Below are 19,803 nucleotides of genomic sequence, written 5' to 3'. Positions count from 1 at the left end.
CCTTTCTCTTACCCCCGGGAATGCAGGGATTGCTCCTATTCTGTGCTGGGGTTGAGGACAATGCATTAACTGAACCTCCCAGATCAGTTTCCCACCCACTGAAACTGAAAAAGCAGACAGCCCTGGGCAAGTCTGAGAGCCAGATGTAAGGATCCTTCTTTCCAGTGGAACAAACATATGGTGCAGCCAAAATCTCCTGCAGTCTTTGGGACCCCCATGATGAAAAACTACACGTCAACTCGTATAAGATAGTGGGTATTAATATGCCAGAACAAAGGGCCTGATCCACAGCTAACTCCCCCTGACAAACTAAATCAGTCGTGGTCTTAAACCTTATCCACACATGACATATGAACACATCAAGAATAAACTACCCTTAATATAGTGACAATACAGATTAAAGGACTAAAGGAATGCTAAATCACCACGTCCCTTACAAACAGCATGGGTAAATTTCGGTTTCGCTTCAGTTTTGCAATCCATGTTTTCATTTAACTTATAAAATAAACAGGTTATAAGAAGCACGCTATAAGTGCCCACTTGTGCCATATCTCCAGCTGACCTGTGGCAGTTCAGACACAGCCTGTCCACCATGCTGCAGGCGCAGAAAGCAAGAGAATCACAGGTCTCATTGACGATGCCCACGAAGGCATTGGTGCCCGGTATTCTTGTCAGCCTGTACTTGGAGCAGTGGCTGCCATGCACAAGGTTTGTCAGATCTCCCTAAGGAAAAACAAGCTGTTGTTAATGGCACAGCAAGAAACCTGGTCCTCGGGGAGCTTCAGTCTTTTCCCCTTCTGAAAAATGCAGAGCAGACAGAGCAGAAATGTACAGAGACACGCCTTTAGAAATAAGAGGCTCCTACAACTGTTTATCAACCTGTCAAGTTTTGCTCGCCTTCCAGACTACAACAAGGTGAAAGGATTTTGCTGAGGATGGAAAAAATGCACTTAGTTTGTAACCATCACTGTACAGCTGTGATCTATTTGGTGGGCCAACTCCATTCTGATTCCAATTTGCACAGCACAACCTTAAGGGTTTGCTCTGTCCCATACAGTTTCCTTTAGAGTAATACGCTTCCTGCTTTGAATTTCAAATGTGGGGGAAACCTTTTAAGTCTACCTGACATAAATCAGTGTATTCTGACATAATGTTCAAATATTTCTGACACTCATTTCCCACCTTCTCTTCTCATTAAACGTTGAAAAGTGTTATTTAAAGAACAACTCCTCCCACAGAGCTTAGCATCTTTTCAGTCATTCTGCGATTGTCTTGCAAGGGTGGATTTGTGGCACTACAGTCAGCATTCACCATACAGCAAGAGATGACAGACCCTGGCTTGGACCTCTAAGCATGGCTGAGCACAAGGGGAATCCAAACCTCCAGTCTGCAGTCTGACAAGTGACATTCTGAAAATGCTTGTGCACATTTTATCAGTAAACACATCTGTTTTCTTGCCTAACAAACCTCTCTCATTTTCGTGATGCTGGACTAGGCTCTGCAGACACCAACCACAGCTGCCCATCCATAATCCCTTGTGTGTCAACTGACTTCTCAAGCGAGAACTATTTGTGCAGTCCGGATCACTGATTCCATGTTTGGATGAGGGTGAACAGAGGCCAACCCACACAGCAGGAGGGCTTAGACTCATGTCTGCTGATCCTGGCAAGGGTTCCTGTTACCACCAAGAGAAACCCAACCCAACCAAAGTACATTCAAAATCAAAATAATAATTAAAAGGAGCAAAACAAAACAAGAAACCCAGCACACTTACCACCAGGCTGGTATTAAATTTATAAAAGCGCTGAACTGTTCTGTCACTGAAGCTGTTGCAGAGGTTTTTCTTGACAAAATTCGGGTGGTTAAGAATGTCATTTGCTACCAAGGGCTCCTGAGTGAAAAAAACACACACAGGATTTCATGACTTTCAGACCAGGCAAAAACAGCAACTTCTCTGCAGTCCTTCCCACCTCAGAAGCTGGAAGGGGTAAGAACAGACCATGGAAAAAGAAGCCAGACCTTGTGTGTAATGTGCTGCTGCTCTACCGGCGCGTGTCCTTTGGGATCGATGAGGGTTGGATGTGCCACCAGGTACCCTCTGTCCTCCATGATAAAGCACCTGCCCGTGGCAAGAGGAGCAAACAGCTTTCCTTTAGACTTCCTTACTAATTAAAGAGAGGTTTCACACTCATTAAATGACATCCCACCCCATAGAGAATGCTTGGGCATCATTCACAGCCTCCCCAACTGTCTCTTTCCCTTCCCAGCTATTCCCAAAGGGAGGTGGTTACTGCGGCCACTCAGCACCACCCAACATCTACAACAGAGTCAGGAAAACATTTTAGAGTTTTGCTTCTTTTTTTTTCCTTCTTCTTTACTCCACCAAACTTATGGGGGTTGCATTAGAAACTCGTGTTGTGGATGTTGTGTCTTCCCATTTAACATCTTCAAGATGTTGAAGGAAACAGGAGAACTAATGGGCGTGTGGCTGAAATGATGGAGAGCAAAGCTTTGCAGAGATCCATTTAAAAATGAACAAATTCCTGCCAAGGAGTTGGAACTGATGTCTCTAATCCTGTATTTATGGAAAGGCTCTAAGCATTAGCTCCAGCTTCTACATTGTAATATTATATAAGACGCATATAATAATATGCTTGAAAATTCCAACTTAGGGAATGCAGAACAGAGGAAATTATCTGATTCTTTTATTATTAACAGCTTTTAACTGGAGAGGGGAAAAAAAAAGAATGCCAAACCAGAAATCCTGATACACATTTTAAACACAATAAGATATACAAAAATACCCAAACCAGGATGACAGAAAACCACTTCCCTTCTCAAACATAGAGTTTGAAAACAAAGAAACAACAACAGCGCCCAAACCGTGTTATCACATTAATCCAGATCCAAACTGGAGCCTCTCCCCAGCCACGTGATTTTTCAAAAGCCAAGGAAAAAAGGAACAATTCCATTCACACAGGTCAAATTAAATTAGCTGCTCCAGATGGAACTGTACCTCCTGCAGCTACGGCTGTGCTGGGTACCCTCTAAAACCCAGCAAAAGTATATTTTAATAAAAATTGTTAAAATGAAAAGAGCAGGACTCATAATTACTACATGTGAATATTGACTGTTCTCGGTCACTGGGTAGGTCACTGTCCCCACAGAAGGTGCGGGACATCTAGGGCAGCCCCAAACGAAAACAAACAGAAAAGAAGTGTGTTCATTTAATAAAGCTGGGTTGTTCTTATGCAGGGTTTCAGCGAAGCCTAAACAGAATCAATGGAAATCTTCCTTTTTGCACTACTGATGACAATTTCCTTAGCTCATGACCTTGACCACATACTCTTTAGGAGAAGAACAAGCACAAGTTCTAGTGTGAATCAGAGAACAGACATTGTTGCCCAAGGAGGCTGTGGATGCCCCATCCCTGCAGGCATTCAAGGCCAGGCTGGATGTGGCTCTGGGCAGCCTGGGCTGCTGGTTGGTGACCCTGCACACAGCAGGGGGTTGGAATGAGATGAGCACTGCGGGCCTTTTCAGCCCAGGCCATTCTATGATTCTATGAATGTAATGGAATTCCACAGTAAGACAGGATGGAAAGTACCAGTGGGTTATCGGGTCCAAGAGAAAGAAAACGGAACAGAACAGTGAAGACAAGTATGAACAGAAAGAACAGGCTTACCTAATTTTGTTTCCTCCATCTTGGTTACAAACTGGCAGCAGGTCCATGAGAACTTTGTAGAAGTACCGCAGGGTGAAGTCAATGCCCATCACAGCCACTGAATGCCCTGAGGACATCTGTGCACTGCAGAACAAGGGGGGAAAAAAAGCATGTAAAACACCAACTTGAATCCATACCTACACACTGAAGCTCAGTTCACTCTGGCCACATCTAAACGAGCAGGTCCAGTAACAGTAACTAAAGAGAACAATCTCTTATCAATCTATTCTGCACTGCTCAGGATGGAACAATTCTACTTTCCAAATGAAATAGTCAATGCATACCAATAACTCCATCTAAATCCAATCACTACGCATTTCCATCTACGACTTCCCAACACAAACTAAGACTGTAGATCCCCCATCATGTTTTGATTCAGTATTTTCCTTCCTCTGTAGGACAACCATAGAACAAACATTTAGGGGAAGTGCAGAACATGAAGTATCTGTGGATGCCCCTATGCCTGCTTATGGACGGCAGCAGGAAAGGCTGTTGTGCATTGCAATATCGTGCTCACACTGAAATTGACTCATGTGCCTACTTCTACCAGTTCAGGAATGCACTCGGTTGCCTTAGCAACTGATATATCAAAGCCTACAGGACAGTCTCAGGCTGATGCATGGAAGTATATTTTCTCATAGCTCTATAATGGTAAAGAAGCGCTAGTTTTGCTCAGTCTCATCTTTTTAACGTTCCTCACCACAGTGACTGCAGAGTGGTTTACTGATGCAAGCTGCATTAAGTAACTTCTTGCATGAGTCTTCTATTCCCAGACTCCAAAGAAGAAGGAAGATGTACATGAAATGGGAGTTCCAGACAAACTGATGTTACTGAAACCCACACAGCTGTTTCTAATGAGTAAATCTATTAACTCCACTGATCCCCTTCTGTCCCTCCCCCCACTCTTTTTTTTTTTCCTTTAGGGATTATAACTGCATGTGACTATAAGCTTTAGAGGTCATATTTACCCAGGAATCACACTTAAATCTGCCAAACTTCATTTAACTCTTCGTTAATCATGTTCTAATAACCCATGCACCCTCTATGTTCTTAAAGCCAGCTGGAATACCTCCCTAGATAAAAATCAGAACTCTGATTAAGTGCACTTCTCTTCTTACAGAAGTGCTTATTTCCCTTGAAGAAATCTCTCTGTGAAAAGCATCACACAGGCATCAGGCAGTGCTGCTCCCGACAAAGAAGGGGCAGATGTTGTGTGCTGGAAAACCTCAAATGGAGCTGAAATGTCTCCAAGAACAGAAAAACTGCCCCAGACTCTGCTGGCTTTGGGATCTGGATTTACCAGTGCAGCATCAGAATTCACCTCCTTAACAGTCAGCTTTTAGATAGCAAAGAAGCCATGTGCTCAGTGAAGAGCCTCCATATAGAAACCTGAGTATTTCTGAATCTCGGGAGAGTTTATTATAGTGTGATTTAGAATATATTCTACCCATCAAACTCCTTTAAGCACCTTACAACTCAAAATGAACCCAATATAAAAGTATAAACTATAAAAGCTTGCTGGTTTTCAGTTCTCGACCACACAGCAGTCACTCATCTGTTTCTCTCCTATCCAAAACAAATCTCTTTAAAAGATAATTAAGAATATCCTTTCTTGACACAGACCCAGAAACACAACTTACCTGGAAGAGTGAATGGTGTGACTGATGGTAACGACGTAGCCTGCCCCTCCTACATCTAAATAAGGACCAGTAAAGGTAATTAGTCCTGGATTGGCCACTGCATGCAAGTACCTAAGGGAAGCAAAAGAAACACTGGTTATTAGGGAAAAAGTGTGACTTTAAAATTTAAGACCACATCCTTGATTTTGTAGAAATGCAGCCAAGCATTAAATTCTGCATGCTGACAATGATGTGCTACCAAATTCACATTTCTTAACACTAAACAAGTTCCTAAGCATGATTTATAAAGCATTCGAAATGCTGGAAATGCTTTAATGTGTGAGAAAGCCGTCAGCTCCCTTTGCTCTGCCCCAAACACCAGCTAACAGGACTGTGCTGCACTGCACAAGCAGCCTGACTGACTTCTACATAAAAAAATAAGATGGCTTTTGTCTGACGTTGCATCAGAAATGAAAATAGCGAGAGGCCTTTACAATCCCTTGCCTCACTGCAAAAACAGAGCAATATTCCATCACTTTGTCAGCAAAAACATAAGCAACGACAAAAAGAGGAAGAAAACCTGAAGAAAAGATAATCAAAATGAAAGGGCAATGATTTTCCAGGGGAAATGTGGGTTGAGGAGCTCCAGCACGAGCCTGTGTGCAGCTGGAGGCACTGCAGCCATCCAGGGGCTCACTCAGAGTCACAGCAGGGCAGCACCTGGTTGCCTGCTTCCAACAAAGCGCGTGTCACAACACACAGCACGTTTCTCGCCAGTCTCAGCCTCTCATTTGTAATGTATACAAATATTTTCCCCAAATCAGCTGCTAGTGCATAATGAATAGCTTGCAGTCAAGCCAGCCCATTCCTGTTTTACAGCAGTGTGGGAACCCACTGCAAACAAACAAACTAACAAACAAGAGGACTGAAATATTCACAGCCAAAGGAGGTGCAAGGAGCTGAAAACACTTCAGAGCTGAATTAGTGAATCCCTGCAGGGGATGCTCTCTTTCTGAATATTTATATTCCCATCTGCTACAGCAGGGATATGAAACAGAAGCTATCATTTAAAATAAAGGGCTTGGCATTAGAAGCAAGAGAGGGTTTAACTAGTGGCATGTACGCATGCAGCCTTTCACCCACAATGACAACATTTCTACTTAAGCAGTTTACAGCTGACCGTAGCAACCCAGGCTATGAAATCGATACCAAATCTTTTCCTCATTGCCTGGCCAGATTATCCAAAGCTTTGATAACAGAACCCTAAAACTCACCATTGTCTCCTGGTGGGATCAAATGCTTTGTCCATGAGGGAACCGGGGTAAATTCGGAGCACCCCATTGGGGGTTGCTATGTAACGGCGCACAATATAACTGTTCAACTGTTCATAACTACTCATTTCCATTTGTGTCATCCATTCATCTGTGACGTGACTGGTAGCCATTACTTCATTTCTGACAGAGAACTGCAAAACAAAGACAGACCTAGCAGGGTTCCTCTAAGACTTGCATGAAAAGATAATAAGCTGCTCGCGGGGTTTCCTAAAGCTCCATCGGAGATCATCTAAACTCAATTACTTGTTTAAAGTCTTCTCACACCAGACATCCTAAGCAAAGGAAAAGCTTATTATAATGAAATACCGTTGTCATTATCTCCGTGGCTTTTTTAATTCAGGTAAACAAAAATAGTGCTCTGCTTGCAGAAAAAAAATCAGACTTTTCACATCTACATGCCTAGAAACACTAAAATAATTTTTACTTAGAATTTCCTGCAGCTTTATTTATTCTCATGTTCATTTCAATAGCTGCTTATCAACTTTTTTTTTTTCCTGCCTCCTGGGGAATGACGCTCTGTCCTCTCTGCTCCTTGAGGCCCATGGCCATCTATCTCTCCAGGCATGAAGATACCACTCCAAAGCAGCACTACTGCCCTATAGCCCTAAGAGCATCAGGAAATAAATGCAGGTGCTGCATTCAGGTACTGGCCTCTGGGATGAACGTAGTACAAGCTGACCATTCAGAAGGTCAAGCCAAAGGCCCCAGCTGGGAAGAAAGCAGGGACAGAAATGTGGCCAACAGCAAAGATGTACCTTAAGGCCAGGATTAGCAATCAGGCGCGTGTTGTCACTGAGGTACGCCGTGTAGTGCTCCACCATCCGCTTTGTCTCGGGCTGGCTGAGATGTTCATAAGGAGAAGAGAAGCTGCCCGCAGACAGCATTACCGTAGGGCTTTCTAAAGAGGGCAAAACATTAGAGAAAGTTAAGGACAGCGAATTGGACGTACCACATTGTGAATGCCTTCACACCATGAAAGCGTATCTGATGTGTTCTATCTGAGGATATGTGGAAGAATTACACTAGCTGTGCTCTTCATTCCTCTCAAAAGCAAACCCAGAGGGAGACAGTGCAAGAACTGGAGGGACCCTGCGGTAATTGTCCAGTCCTCACCCAGCCAGAGCTGGTCCTATGAAAGCATGGTCCAATATCAAGCACCTGCACTCCTAAGCACCTGAATGTTGCATAAAACAAAGCACGGGGTGGATGATGCAGCACCACATGGCAAAGCATACAAACCCTAAGGGACTTCAGCTCTCATGGCAAACACCACCACAAACTACAAAGCCTGAAGCCAGCTCAACCCAACAGAGCACGCTTACTTGCTTTGCTGGTGAACTACCTTTCTCATTTCAAACACAGAAGTGGCAAAGTTATCCACTCACTCCGATCTCTGTGGGTTATTTGGTAGATTCCAGTGCCCTCGTTCTCAAAGTCTAAATAACTTCTAATTGTTATTTTCTGAAAACCTACACCAATTGGTTTCCATTAAGAGAACAAGACTTCGTGATAAAGAGGTAAAGATTAATTATCCATGTTTAGATTGGTTATGGAGAAGAAAACACAAAAGAGCAACTTCCAGTTCCAGCTAAAGAACAACCAGAGGATTACAAGAGCAGAAGAGGAAGCTCACCAAGAAACGTGCAGCTGGCTGGGGTGTTTTTCAGAACAGATCAGAAAGTAAATGTTCATTGAGCAGAAAATGTAATACCTGAAAGCTTTTACTTTTTAAAAGGAAAATGATGAAGGTTGAGAAGAACAACTTTTCTGAATATCTGACCCATGGACCCCAGTTTCTCAGTACATAATGGTCTCCATAGGAAAAAGAACAATAGCTGGAGTAAGTGATCTGCTTTTATTCACATTCCTCTAAAACACATCACCACACATCCAGGAACCACGTGTACTGCAGCCATCACTTATGAACTTCTGATACAGGCCTTCATCTGCTTCCCAGACCAAATATTCTGATATGACTGCATGGTGCTTTGTATGAAGTTTTTCCTCTTGTCAGCTTAATACTGTGTTTTTGGGTTATTTTCTATTTATAACTTATCTTTCTGGATATAAGGCAATCAAGATAGGCAGCACATTAAAGAAAGAACTAAAAAAACCAACACCCTGTGTTTTAAACAACTGACAAAGCAATTTCTGTAGGGTCTCCTTTGGAAATGCCCCCATTACTCCTCCAGTCTAATCCCATTTAGCTGTTTGTGGCACTGCAACACAGATAAGAAAATACTACAACTGTGGCTCTAACACACCGTGAGACCCTCAAGCTTTGCTACAAACAAAAGCAATTAATTCAGAACTTCTTATAAAATAGCACAGATTTATGTACTGACCTGAGGCTTTTTTCTGAAGTGTAAATGCTTGCAACTTTATACATATATAAAAAAAATAAACCTATGTTCTTAGGATATATTCACAGAACTAATCATAGAATGATGTCAATAAGCCATTTTGCAGCCAAGAGAACAGAATGTAGTGAGATATCTTTCCCACTCCACTTTCTGGGAGCTCAATCAAGACTGACAGTGCTGTGACCTCCCCTCCCTGAGCCCCATTGCACTCACCCACTCCAGTGCTCACCAATGAGAAAGTTAGCTCTGATCAATGGAGAGAACAGACCAGTGGGTACGGCTGATAAGAGAATCAGCTCTGGAATAAAACATCCCTCAAGAGGACGATATTGCCAGCATTTTATGAGCACAGTCTGACTGTCTGCTGCCACACTCTACAGAAACAAGCACGAGAGCTCTACCTAAAGTCGCCAGCTGCTTGAAGTGCAGGCAGGCGTTTGGCTGGCCCAGCAGATCCAGGCGGTGATACAGGAGCTTGCTGCTGGGGACAGTGTTGAGATTCTTAAGCTGCTTCACAGGTATTTCTGGTTGTATCACCACAACGCACAGAATAAAGGATGTGTCCTGAACCTGGAAAACATGAGCAAGTCACTGAGACCTTCATTTTGTTGTTTCATCAACCATCATTTCTAACACTGTTTTGTAGATACTTACTGAAGATTCATTAACAGAGGCCAGGGTTTAGCTTCACAGGTGACAAATTCACACTGGCACTCCCATCACAAGGAATACTGACAATTTAACTGCAGAGATTTTGTCATTCTTAACTGTGTACTGCATGGGTCAGATGTTTTATTCGTTTGTGTATATTTAAGTACTCTGTAGTACAACAGAATGGCAAAACCTGCCCAGCTGCTCAGTAAAGGTGTTTGGTACTTAATGTGGCATTATAACATTAGCCTCCTCTGTGAATTTCTGATATCCAGTGACAGATCTAATTTGTTACAACTACTCAGCTTAATCTTTAAGGCTGTATTTAACTTAACGCTGTGAAATGATCCACAAGTACCCTCCTAAGTTTGCTGACACAAAGATGTAGCCAATTATTTCTGGTAAAATTCACCTGGATTATGTTTAATTTTACATTCTTTTTTCATCCCGGGGTCAAAATTAGTGTTCACATGCATTCAAAACTCAAAGGCCATAGCAACATGTTGTACTTTGCTATATCCAATATATTCATATACTCTTCTATACGTTAACTTAGTGGCACCACACAACAGTGTCACGTTAAGCACTTACCATTTTCCAGGCATAGCTGACATTGTAGGCTTCTTTCCCAACTTCTCTCAGTTTGTTTACATGCCAGGACAGCGAGGAGTTAACAGGGACCGTAATGATCTGGCTGCCCAGGGGAATGCTATAGTGGCAAAAACAGCATCCAGCATTTCATTACACACTAAGAAAGCTCCTGAACAGTATGTTCATAAAAAATACTGGAAGCTCTGAAGAGGTCAGCTGTTATCTGCCTTAAGCGAACAAAAAGACGTTTGCCCATCACCACACTTAGAGAAAAATCTCTTGCAGCAAAACACATTTCAGTTTCTGTTCTGTGGCTTCATACAGCACATGATCACCACTCACCAATGCTTGATCCAACATTAATACTGGAACATCAATCCAGTTAAATTGACTGATGAGTCAACTTAAATTTAAATTAAGAAAGACTCGACTGAATGCAACCTGATTGTGAGAGAGGGAAGATGGTGGCTCAAAGCGAGGAGCTGTTTTAACACTAAAGCTAAAACAAAAATTGCTATTAGATGAAGGATAAAGAACTGAGACCAAACATTGGACAGTCCTCCTGATGTGGAAGAGAGATTAGAAAGATTACCTGCCACGCTGGCTGTGGAAAGCTTGCTTTCCTTAGCTGCAGGCAAAAAACCCAAACAGGACTGTTCTGCATTTGTTATTTTTTTCTGAATGCTCCTCTAAAACTACTTCTGGTGCCCAAAGAACTGTTAACACTCAGACTTGCATCCTGGATTCCATACCTGAGGATGTTCTGCCGCACCAGCTCAAATTTGGGAATGTTCTCGTAATGTATAATATCCGTGTGGAGTGGTGGCTCAGACAGCAGGTAGGGCCTGGTAAGGGATGGGTGCATAAGAGTGTACCCTGAAAAATAAAGACAAGGACATGCACTGAACGCTCTGAAACAACTGAGCACAAGTGGAAAACTTTTAGGATAAAAAAAAAAGAAAGAAAGAAAAGAAATACAGTAACTAAGTACAAGTGCTGGTTAACTTGTACATGTTAACAGAAGCAAGCAAAACAGCAGAATTATCAAAAAGGTTGCAAAGTAAGAACTTCCTAAGTTGCTAATGAGGGCAGTTCATAGAGCCAAGCAATAAAAACAATGTGGGATCAAAGGAAAACGGCTGAACATTTGTGTGCATCTCCTCTGCCTTTTGCCCTACACCACAGAAAACGTAAAGCTTTCCAAGTGTACAATCAAAGCAGCAATAAGCATTTCCACATCAAAACTCCCATATAGAAATCTCACATTATGAATCCGCCCATAGATTCTAGCCAGCTCTCAGGCAAAACTAACTGAACACCACACCATTAATCCTTTCGCGAACACTATCATTCATTACTTACAGACAATTTAGATACATGAGGATTAAGTATGTACTTTTGATGGCTAACGGTCTCAGTGGGAATAGATTATTTGAACCAAAAAAATTACCTTTATTATCAATGAGAAACGTGTAGGAGCCCAATGAGTCCTGGTAATAGGTGACATCTTCCAAGATATACGCAAGATTAACATCCACTCCAACAATCCCTAACAGCAGGTTCCCAAAGTAGCACGGTTTGCTTACAGTCATTATCAGGCCTTAGAAGGAGACAAATAACATAAAAACATCACATAAGAAATAATTACAAAATAACAAAATGTTAGACCAATTTTATACAGTATTCCATGCTGGAGTACGAATGAAGATGGTGTTTCTACAGGGAAGCCATGCAGATTATCTGTTGGGTCTGGCTGGTTTTAGTCACTCTTCCCACTTGCTTTCCATGTTTCTGATAGTGCCCTGAGGTATTCCATCAGCTTCCTAAAATACACAGTATGTTTCATGGTTTGGGCTTTTTTGTCAGTCTCCAAACTGATCTCTTATACTAAGAAATGCATTCACATGACATTATTTCATTCCTTCAATGCTGTCATTTAAAAACAACGACAAAAAGAGGAAGAAGTAAGAAGGAGGATTCATAATCATAAAGGAACAACAAAGACAAATTATTGCTCACCTATTGTGTATTCACAATGTCACACCTCTTCTGCTTAATTAAAACCCAGCATAGCCAACATACTGTGAATTATTCCCATAATTACACAATGGTTTGAGAAGCTCCTCTTGTGCCTGAGGTAAGAACTCCAGGTAATACCTTACTTCTCTTACTTTCTATGCCATTGCTGTTTGGAAACTCAGCAATTAACAAATACCGCATGAATAAATATTGAAGCAGACTTGAAGCTAATGCAAGACAAACCTTCTCTATTGCACCATTTCTAATCCTTCCCTTGCTCAAATTTTCCATTATGTTTGGATGTGGCTTTGCGAGAGAAAGCTGATGTTAGGAGACACAGCAAGTTGCAACCATTCTGACTCAGAGGAGATTTACTCTGGAATAGCCTTACATTTGGTTAGGGACTAAACACCCAATCTAAACTCAAGTGCCTTTGAAAACCATTCAGCATAACCCCAACTATTACAGAATCACAGAACTGCAGCCAACACTAAGAACATGCAAAGTCTTGCATGAACCAATTACAGAGCTTTTCACATTGTCAGAGCAATATGAAACCACCAAAGTAATCCCCAGCACCACGGTGATGTTTTTCACATCTCTTTTCAGAACTGCCCTAGAGAAATGTCAGGTGAGCTTCCAAGACCAAGCAGGGCTAAACCCTGAAGCAGTGACCCTTCAAGTGATACCCATCACTTATCTAGATAGACACCACTGGTATCCATCATTGACACCCACTGATACCAAGAACCTCGAGTGCCTCATCTGGTTGTGGCAGTGAGATTAGGTAAAGCTGAACATACAGTTTATTAAAGTGGCATCAAGTTTTAAGGTAAAAGGGCAGATTCATGCGCCTTCCACCATGTCAATGTGAATTAAACACTTGAGGGAGAACCAGACTACAGCCATCTGCTGTATGAAGGTATTCTGGATGCAGTCACAGTCTAGGGAAAAACTGACACTAAGACACCAAAAAGTATCCACTAAATTCCATTTGGGCCTTGCTACCAGCCTGGCTTCCTGTTCCACCCAGTGCTTAGTGCAGCCCAACTCCACTGAAACTAATAGCATATTTTTGACAGCATACAATAATCTCGCTTTGATTTCTATACCCGAATTCAATGTAAATATTTACCATCTCCCATTTCATCTGAGAAAGGCAGACTGAAGACCGCCTCATCAATCATTCGGTTGGGGAGGTTTGTATAGAAGCGGCCGACAGTAGTTTCCAGGTTACTCAGCTGGTTTAGGACCATCATGCTGCCCTTGATCACAGGCAGGGTTGATCGATCTGGAACGCCGTACTTCACTGAGTTCTGCTCTGCCAGGTCTCGGAGGAAGGCCAGTTCTTTCAAACCCGTCACTCCCTCTGAAACAGAAACGAGAGGATAAAAGCTTACTTACCATCAAGGCTTCCGTATCTTATTCTGTAGTACCACAAATACAAGTAATTAGCAAGTACAAAAGGTAATAAGGTTGTCTCTCATACACCCCATGCACAAATTCATCATGCTGCTCACACCACCACTTTAAACAAAGACCTTTTTAACGAAGACTTGTGTGACCTATAAATCCACAGGACAGCTCTTTGTTCTCCACTGATGGCTGGTCTGCAGAAAGGACCAGGAACATATCATATGCCCATAGAGATAACAGGCTTTGTTCTTTAGCTTAAATATTAAAGCCTCCCACTTTACATAAGTCACAGGCTCAACTCCTGCAGGCAAACCAAAGACTTCTGTACATATTAGAACTCAAATGAGTATTTAAACTTACACTTAAATGATATATTAGCTTTAGCATTAGTTTCCTTGGCTGGAGTCTGTGCACTTTTCAGTAATACAACGTATAGCATTCTTACTTCAAGCTTTGTTGGAAAAACACAGGAAACTTGACTTAGTTATCTTCATATTTAACTTCACTCTTAAGTTAGGACCCAAGTTATCAAAGCACTTCAGCTTAACTGATGTTACATTCATGCTCAGTGGCTAATGACTGAGATGCAATTCAAGTGTACGAGCGAGAAACACTGGCAATCCCAGGAAGGTTTACAGTTGCAATAGTTATCGAACATTAATCAGTCTGGTTGAGGTTAGACATTTTAGGCAACAGTGTTTCATATGCTGAGCAGCTGCACTATGATATACAAGCACATAGTAGCACAGGGTTTTATACATGAAAGAGACAACATCTGGATACAGCCTCTGGATTACATGGGCCAAAATCAATTAAGAAACTGCTCCCAAAAGGGCGTGGAATTACACTGGGATGAGCTTAATAAACTGGCTGTGCTACAAAAGGGAATTTGCATCCATTGGAAGGAGAGCATTTCTCACCGTTCATAAGAGCGTAAGTGAGAATCATTACTGAGTTATTGAGAAAACTGTTTTCTTCATTGATGACACGCAGAGTTGCCTTTTTATCATCTTCTGAGGAATCTTTTGATGTGATCCCAGCAGAGAGAGAAATTATGACCATATCGGTATCTAAAAAAGAATTACAAACATAATAGAAATTGCATTAGATCTTTAACTTGGGAAAGGACTGCAGTAAGATTTCTTCCATCTGCTTACAGACAAACATACACAGCAATAGCTTCATCTGTAAGATTCTGAGCAATCCACAGTGGATGAACATAGCAGAGCCTTAAGAATTATTTCTTTTGCCATTAAACTTCCATTCATGGCATGTAACAACCATCCACTCAACCCGCTGCCTGCCTGACAGCAGCCATGCTGATGGGTTTGGCAGAGCAGACCCCACCGACACATTGTGGTGCACTGGAGATGAGCAGGCAGAGCTGAAAGGCACCTTACTTCTTCCTGTGTTGTAGGTTGAAGAGCAGCACCTAAGAAACACACCACAATGCACAGCCCTCCTGCACTGCTCACCTCGCATGTTGCCAAACACGCTTTTCAAGCTGAGTTTGTTTTACACCAATGGCCTCCAAGACTCTGAACATGCAAATTCAAATCTCTGCTTAGACACAATCTGATTTCATCGTGTTATATCTCTGCATTAGAAGTTTTATGTGTATAATTAAGGCACTCGCAGGGATCGTGCAACACCACATAATCCAAAGCACACGATGTCAGATGGTTATATACCAACTCTGCTGGCCCACCTCCTATTGAACTTCTTATTCCTAAATAGGTATGAATGCCACAAATGCTTCAATCTGTACATTTTTTCCTCGTGACTTGAAACATTTCAACCAGAATTAGATCTCGACACAAACAAGTATGAGGAGGAATGCTGCAATTTCATACAGATCCAGACACACCACCCATTTACCCAGAGTTTTCAAGGAACTCTGGCTCTCAGAGGCAGAGCATTTTCTTACAGATAGGGATAAGGGTCTCCTGAACAGGACTGCAGTAGGAACTGGCATAAAGCAGGAAATCCTGACGTGATCAGCAGCACGATTCCTCCCTCATATCCCAGTAGTTCCCTTCTAAGCTTTCCAATGCAAATCCAGGAGCAAGGCTGTATCTCTACAGCTTCCCTGACACACCCACACATTGTTCTCTGGGAACAGGATGTGAGAAAATTAACAGTAACATGAATAATTCTTTTTTCGACTTGTTTGCTTAAAAGATAAAAAAAAAAAAAAAAGATGAAAAGATTACTCCTAAGAAAATAAGTTATGCTTTATTCACATCCTCTTCTGCAATCTATTGTGCCTCGCTCTGTGCATTCTGAAGCTTGATACACACACGTTGGATCTTCAGAATCCTTCAATCTGAAGAGAAAACACAAAGCTGTTTGCCTTGTATTTTAACTTCACATACTCGCGCCCCCATATAATTGCTCTACATGAAACCTGGACAAAATGTGTTGGTTTTTGTTCCCACATCAGTTAAGAATACACCAAAACCTTCTAATCCTAACACACAATGCCAAACAGAAAAGGTACGTAGGAGGATGTTGTAAGACTGCACAGCCAACGTTCTTGGAATAACCACCCATGACTAACAAGTCTTATCCCAGCCAGCTTCAGCAGCAATGGATTTTTTCCCCCTCTAGAAAGTCGCACCCCTTTCATCATTTTGCCAGAGGATGGCAAAAACCTGCCCCTGACAGCCCTGTCTTTCAGCTAAGCAATGTACAGACAGATAAACATTTCACTTTTATCTGTGGCCTAAAGCTCAGAAGTTGAATAAACCTTTAATAGCAAAAACACTGTATTATAAACTGAGGGAATGGGACCTGAAATAGAAGCGCATTCCCTCTGTCTTCCAAGAGCGCTTTAATTCCTGGGCTTTTCTTTTTAACTCTCTTATATTCTGTGCAGCAGCTTGAGCTGGGGCCCTAAAGGACAATGACAAATTTACAACCATCCCAGCAGGCACAGCATCAAACTATGGGATCTGTATTACACACATGAAGTGACTGAAATGATAAAGATCAGCCTGCTTTCTCTCCATCCTGCCACTACACTGCCAGTGTTATTGGGCTCCAGAACTTTGAGACCTTGCTTTCCTCTGCTTCCCGGCAAGCAAAAAACATGCTGCTCCATTTCATGTCCATCTTTTCCACATCTTTCACCACATCCTCATAATGCGTACACCAAAATTCAGAATGATATTCTTAGATGAAGGAAAATGTACCCAGCAAAGCTCAGATCCCATAAAATACCACCCATAATTGGCTTTCTCTAAGAAATCCTTACCGCTAAGAAGTAAGGATGGTTTTCCCAGGATTCCAGTAATGGAGTTACCCCTACAGGTGCATTTTAGCCAATGACCCTGCAGCAACAGCCATTTTCATTTAAAGGATCCCTTTGCACATCTCCAGCGAATAACTCAGCTACTGGCAGATGACTCCTACAATTTCATATTATAGTTCAAAAGAAAGGAAGATCAGCAAGTAGAATAAACAGAAAGGGAATTGCCCCATTCCACAGCCACCTGCACAGATTTTGGCTCAAGTAAATGCCATTTAATAAAAACATGAGCTTTTCTTAATTTTGGGTCATTCGAGACACTATATTCCTTTGGCTTCTGTCAAAGCGAGAAGCTGAAGTTAAAAAGAGGATTACAGAAGAGACTTACTTCCTTGGAGTTTTGTGCCATTGTTTGTATTTCGTATCAACTGGAAAGCCTTTTGAAATCCTATTGCATGCTGCGTGGGGCTGTCAGATGACTTTATACTGCTAACGAAGGTGGACATCTTCCTTTTTGTCTCACTAGTGGCAGGAGACAGAAACGTCTTATAGCACTGATCCAGAGAGCAGGTTCTTACTGTGTCTGCCACGGTTAACACAGAGATCTTGAAAGAGAAGAAACTATATTGGATTATCTTAGCAATTATAATTCTTTATGAACCAATATAGAAAACACAATGATAAGCCAACTGAAGAGATTCTGTGGATTTAAAATTCAATTGTTAAGAAATAAATGCTTGAGGCATAAATCCATCAGATTTGAAAAGGATTAGACTTATGGCGGTTTCTAGAAAAAGAGACTTCGGTCTTTGTTTCTCAGCTGAAGTCAGCTTCACACTGCTCACACATAATAGCTGCTACAGTGTGCTGGGCAGAAACCTCAGTGGACTGGGGATATCTGAGCACAAAATCAGCCAGCAGCATTTCCAGCAAATCCTTGGGCTCCTTCACAGGAGTGGAGGGCGCACAGAAAATGGGAAAAGAAAACCCCCTAGGAAGTTTTCACAGGAGCAGCGTTACGGTGTTTTAATGTTTCAATCAAAGCAAGCCAAATCTACCATCAATTTTAATTCTGTAAATAAGTTACGGCATGTAGTGGCAGCATTTGCATTAATATACATTCAACATACCGGTCTTATTAAGCGAGTGGCATACCCTGTTTTATATTATGACTGATGCAAGAAAGTCATAGAATAAAGCAGTAATTATTTACTCGTATAACAGGTTTCATAACCACTGAACTACTGACCAAGTAATCTCTCTCTCAAATTCATTTTCTACACTACAAGTCTATATTCAGACAAGTATGTTTGACACTTACATTTAAATAGTATTAATTCTGCTGAACTATAAGCATTTTTGGGGTATCTTCCAAACATTGTAACATATGTTTGACTCTTGTTTAACAGCAGAATAAATCTTTTCCATTTCTTCCATGCAAGAAGACAGGCACGGAGGTAAAAATGAGTTATTCAAAGCAATCTCATACTTCAGAAGCCATCAAGCTCAGAGTGTGGTTCTTCTAATCTCACACTGTATCGCACTGCTGACCAGTGCCTAAAGTCTGTGCCAAGACAAATGAGCATTTAAGGATTACTCAGAAACAAGATTTTGCCTTAGATGAGTGGTTTTCACTTTTTTCAGCCTCAAGATGCCTATATGCTTCCAACATAGTAACACAGGTTTCTGAACACAAGCTCAAGTCTATGATTCTTCTTCACTCACTAGAGGCAGACCACAGATCCCCATGAGCCCATGGACCACAAGCTAAAACATACTGCCTGGGTTGAAGATACCAAGCATAGTTCCAAAAAAAAAAAAAACCCAAAGAAAACACAGTCATTGCATACAGAGAGCTCACCTTATCGTGTTCATCTATAGAGCTCAGAATGACCTGAGCGGCATCTTTGGCAATCTGAAGCTGTGTTTCTGTGACTGAAGCTCCATGGTCCACAATGACAACAATATGCTTGGATTGAGGTCGAACAGTAGAAACATAGACAGGCCTGAAGGAGAATGGAATGCAAACCAACGGCATGACTCATCGTTCCCACTAAAGTGCTTGTAAGTAAAATAGAACTGAAAACAAAAACACCCCCACGAAGAAACAATAAAATGCAAAAGGAATTTTGAATGTTATGAAAGTTTCATACAAGACCAGCAGAGGACCTGAACCCATACAAAGGACCCTCATTCCCACTCTCTTTTGCTTTTAACCCAAGCCTGGTGTCAGATCCTTCTCCCTGCATCACAGCAGCTGCTTTCAGCTAGAGATAAACAGCTTTGCTAAAGCAGCAGCATATCTGGGACTCCTGTTTGCAGAACTTACACCAGGCTTTGGACTAAGCACGGCAAGCAAGAACTGCTTCATGATCAACACTGGGTGCCAGGAATATTACTCACATTAGAAAGTGAGCGCAATGGTTGGTATTTGTTGGTAATGTAACAAGTAAAAACCTGTGTGCCCATGTAGAACTGTATTAGCATAGGGAGCTTGGTTTATTTTAATAAGAGAAGGCTTCTGGCCAAGTAAGGGTTTTCTCTTTGTGCCTTGGAGGGTTTCACACAGGTTATGCTCCACAACCCCTCAGGCCTCTGCAGTCTGAACTGCATGGATCCATCTGCCTCACCCCTGGTCAGGGCTCTCAGTGCTGCGTGCCTCTATTTGTGCTAACATCAAAAACCACAGTTGCAGTGAAGCGATGCTCAGATGTAGTCCAGTACTGTGAGGTATGTGTGAAAGATTTCACAAGCTCTATTGCCAAGGTTTCAACATGGAACAAATTAAGAGGAACTTCACCGAGAAGAGAGAGGAAAAGAAGACAGAACTCTCTTC

The 19,803-nt window shown here is 41.9% G+C and overlaps 1 protein-coding gene across 1 annotated transcript in view; it reads right to left on the bottom strand.

Annotated features, from left to right (window-relative positions):
- Positions 1–19,803, bottom strand: part of CACHD1 (cache domain containing 1) — a 79,742-nt gene that overhangs the window by 8,324 nt on the left and 51,615 nt on the right. The window contains 15 exon segments of the mRNA XM_015870815.3: positions 563–723; positions 1,775–1,891; positions 2,020–2,119; positions 3,686–3,808; positions 5,365–5,475; positions 6,618–6,808; positions 7,433–7,575; positions 9,442–9,610; positions 10,283–10,400; positions 11,035–11,158; positions 11,733–11,882; positions 13,437–13,670; positions 14,638–14,787; positions 17,356–17,572; positions 18,829–18,973. Coding sequence (XP_015726301.3) covers positions 563–723; positions 1,775–1,891; positions 2,020–2,119; positions 3,686–3,808; positions 5,365–5,475; positions 6,618–6,808; positions 7,433–7,575; positions 9,442–9,610; positions 10,283–10,400; positions 11,035–11,158; positions 11,733–11,882; positions 13,437–13,670; positions 14,638–14,787; positions 17,356–17,572; positions 18,829–18,973 — 2,253 coding nt within the window.

This window comes from Coturnix japonica, chromosome 11 (genome assembly GCF_054131305.1).
Source record: "Coturnix japonica strain WE chromosome 11, WE-NBRP24, whole genome shotgun sequence".
NCBI lineage: Eukaryota > Metazoa > Chordata > Aves > Galliformes > Phasianidae > Coturnix > Coturnix japonica.
The sequence above is the reverse complement of the archived record's forward strand: the minus strand, read 5'-3'. Positions and strand labels throughout refer to the sequence as shown.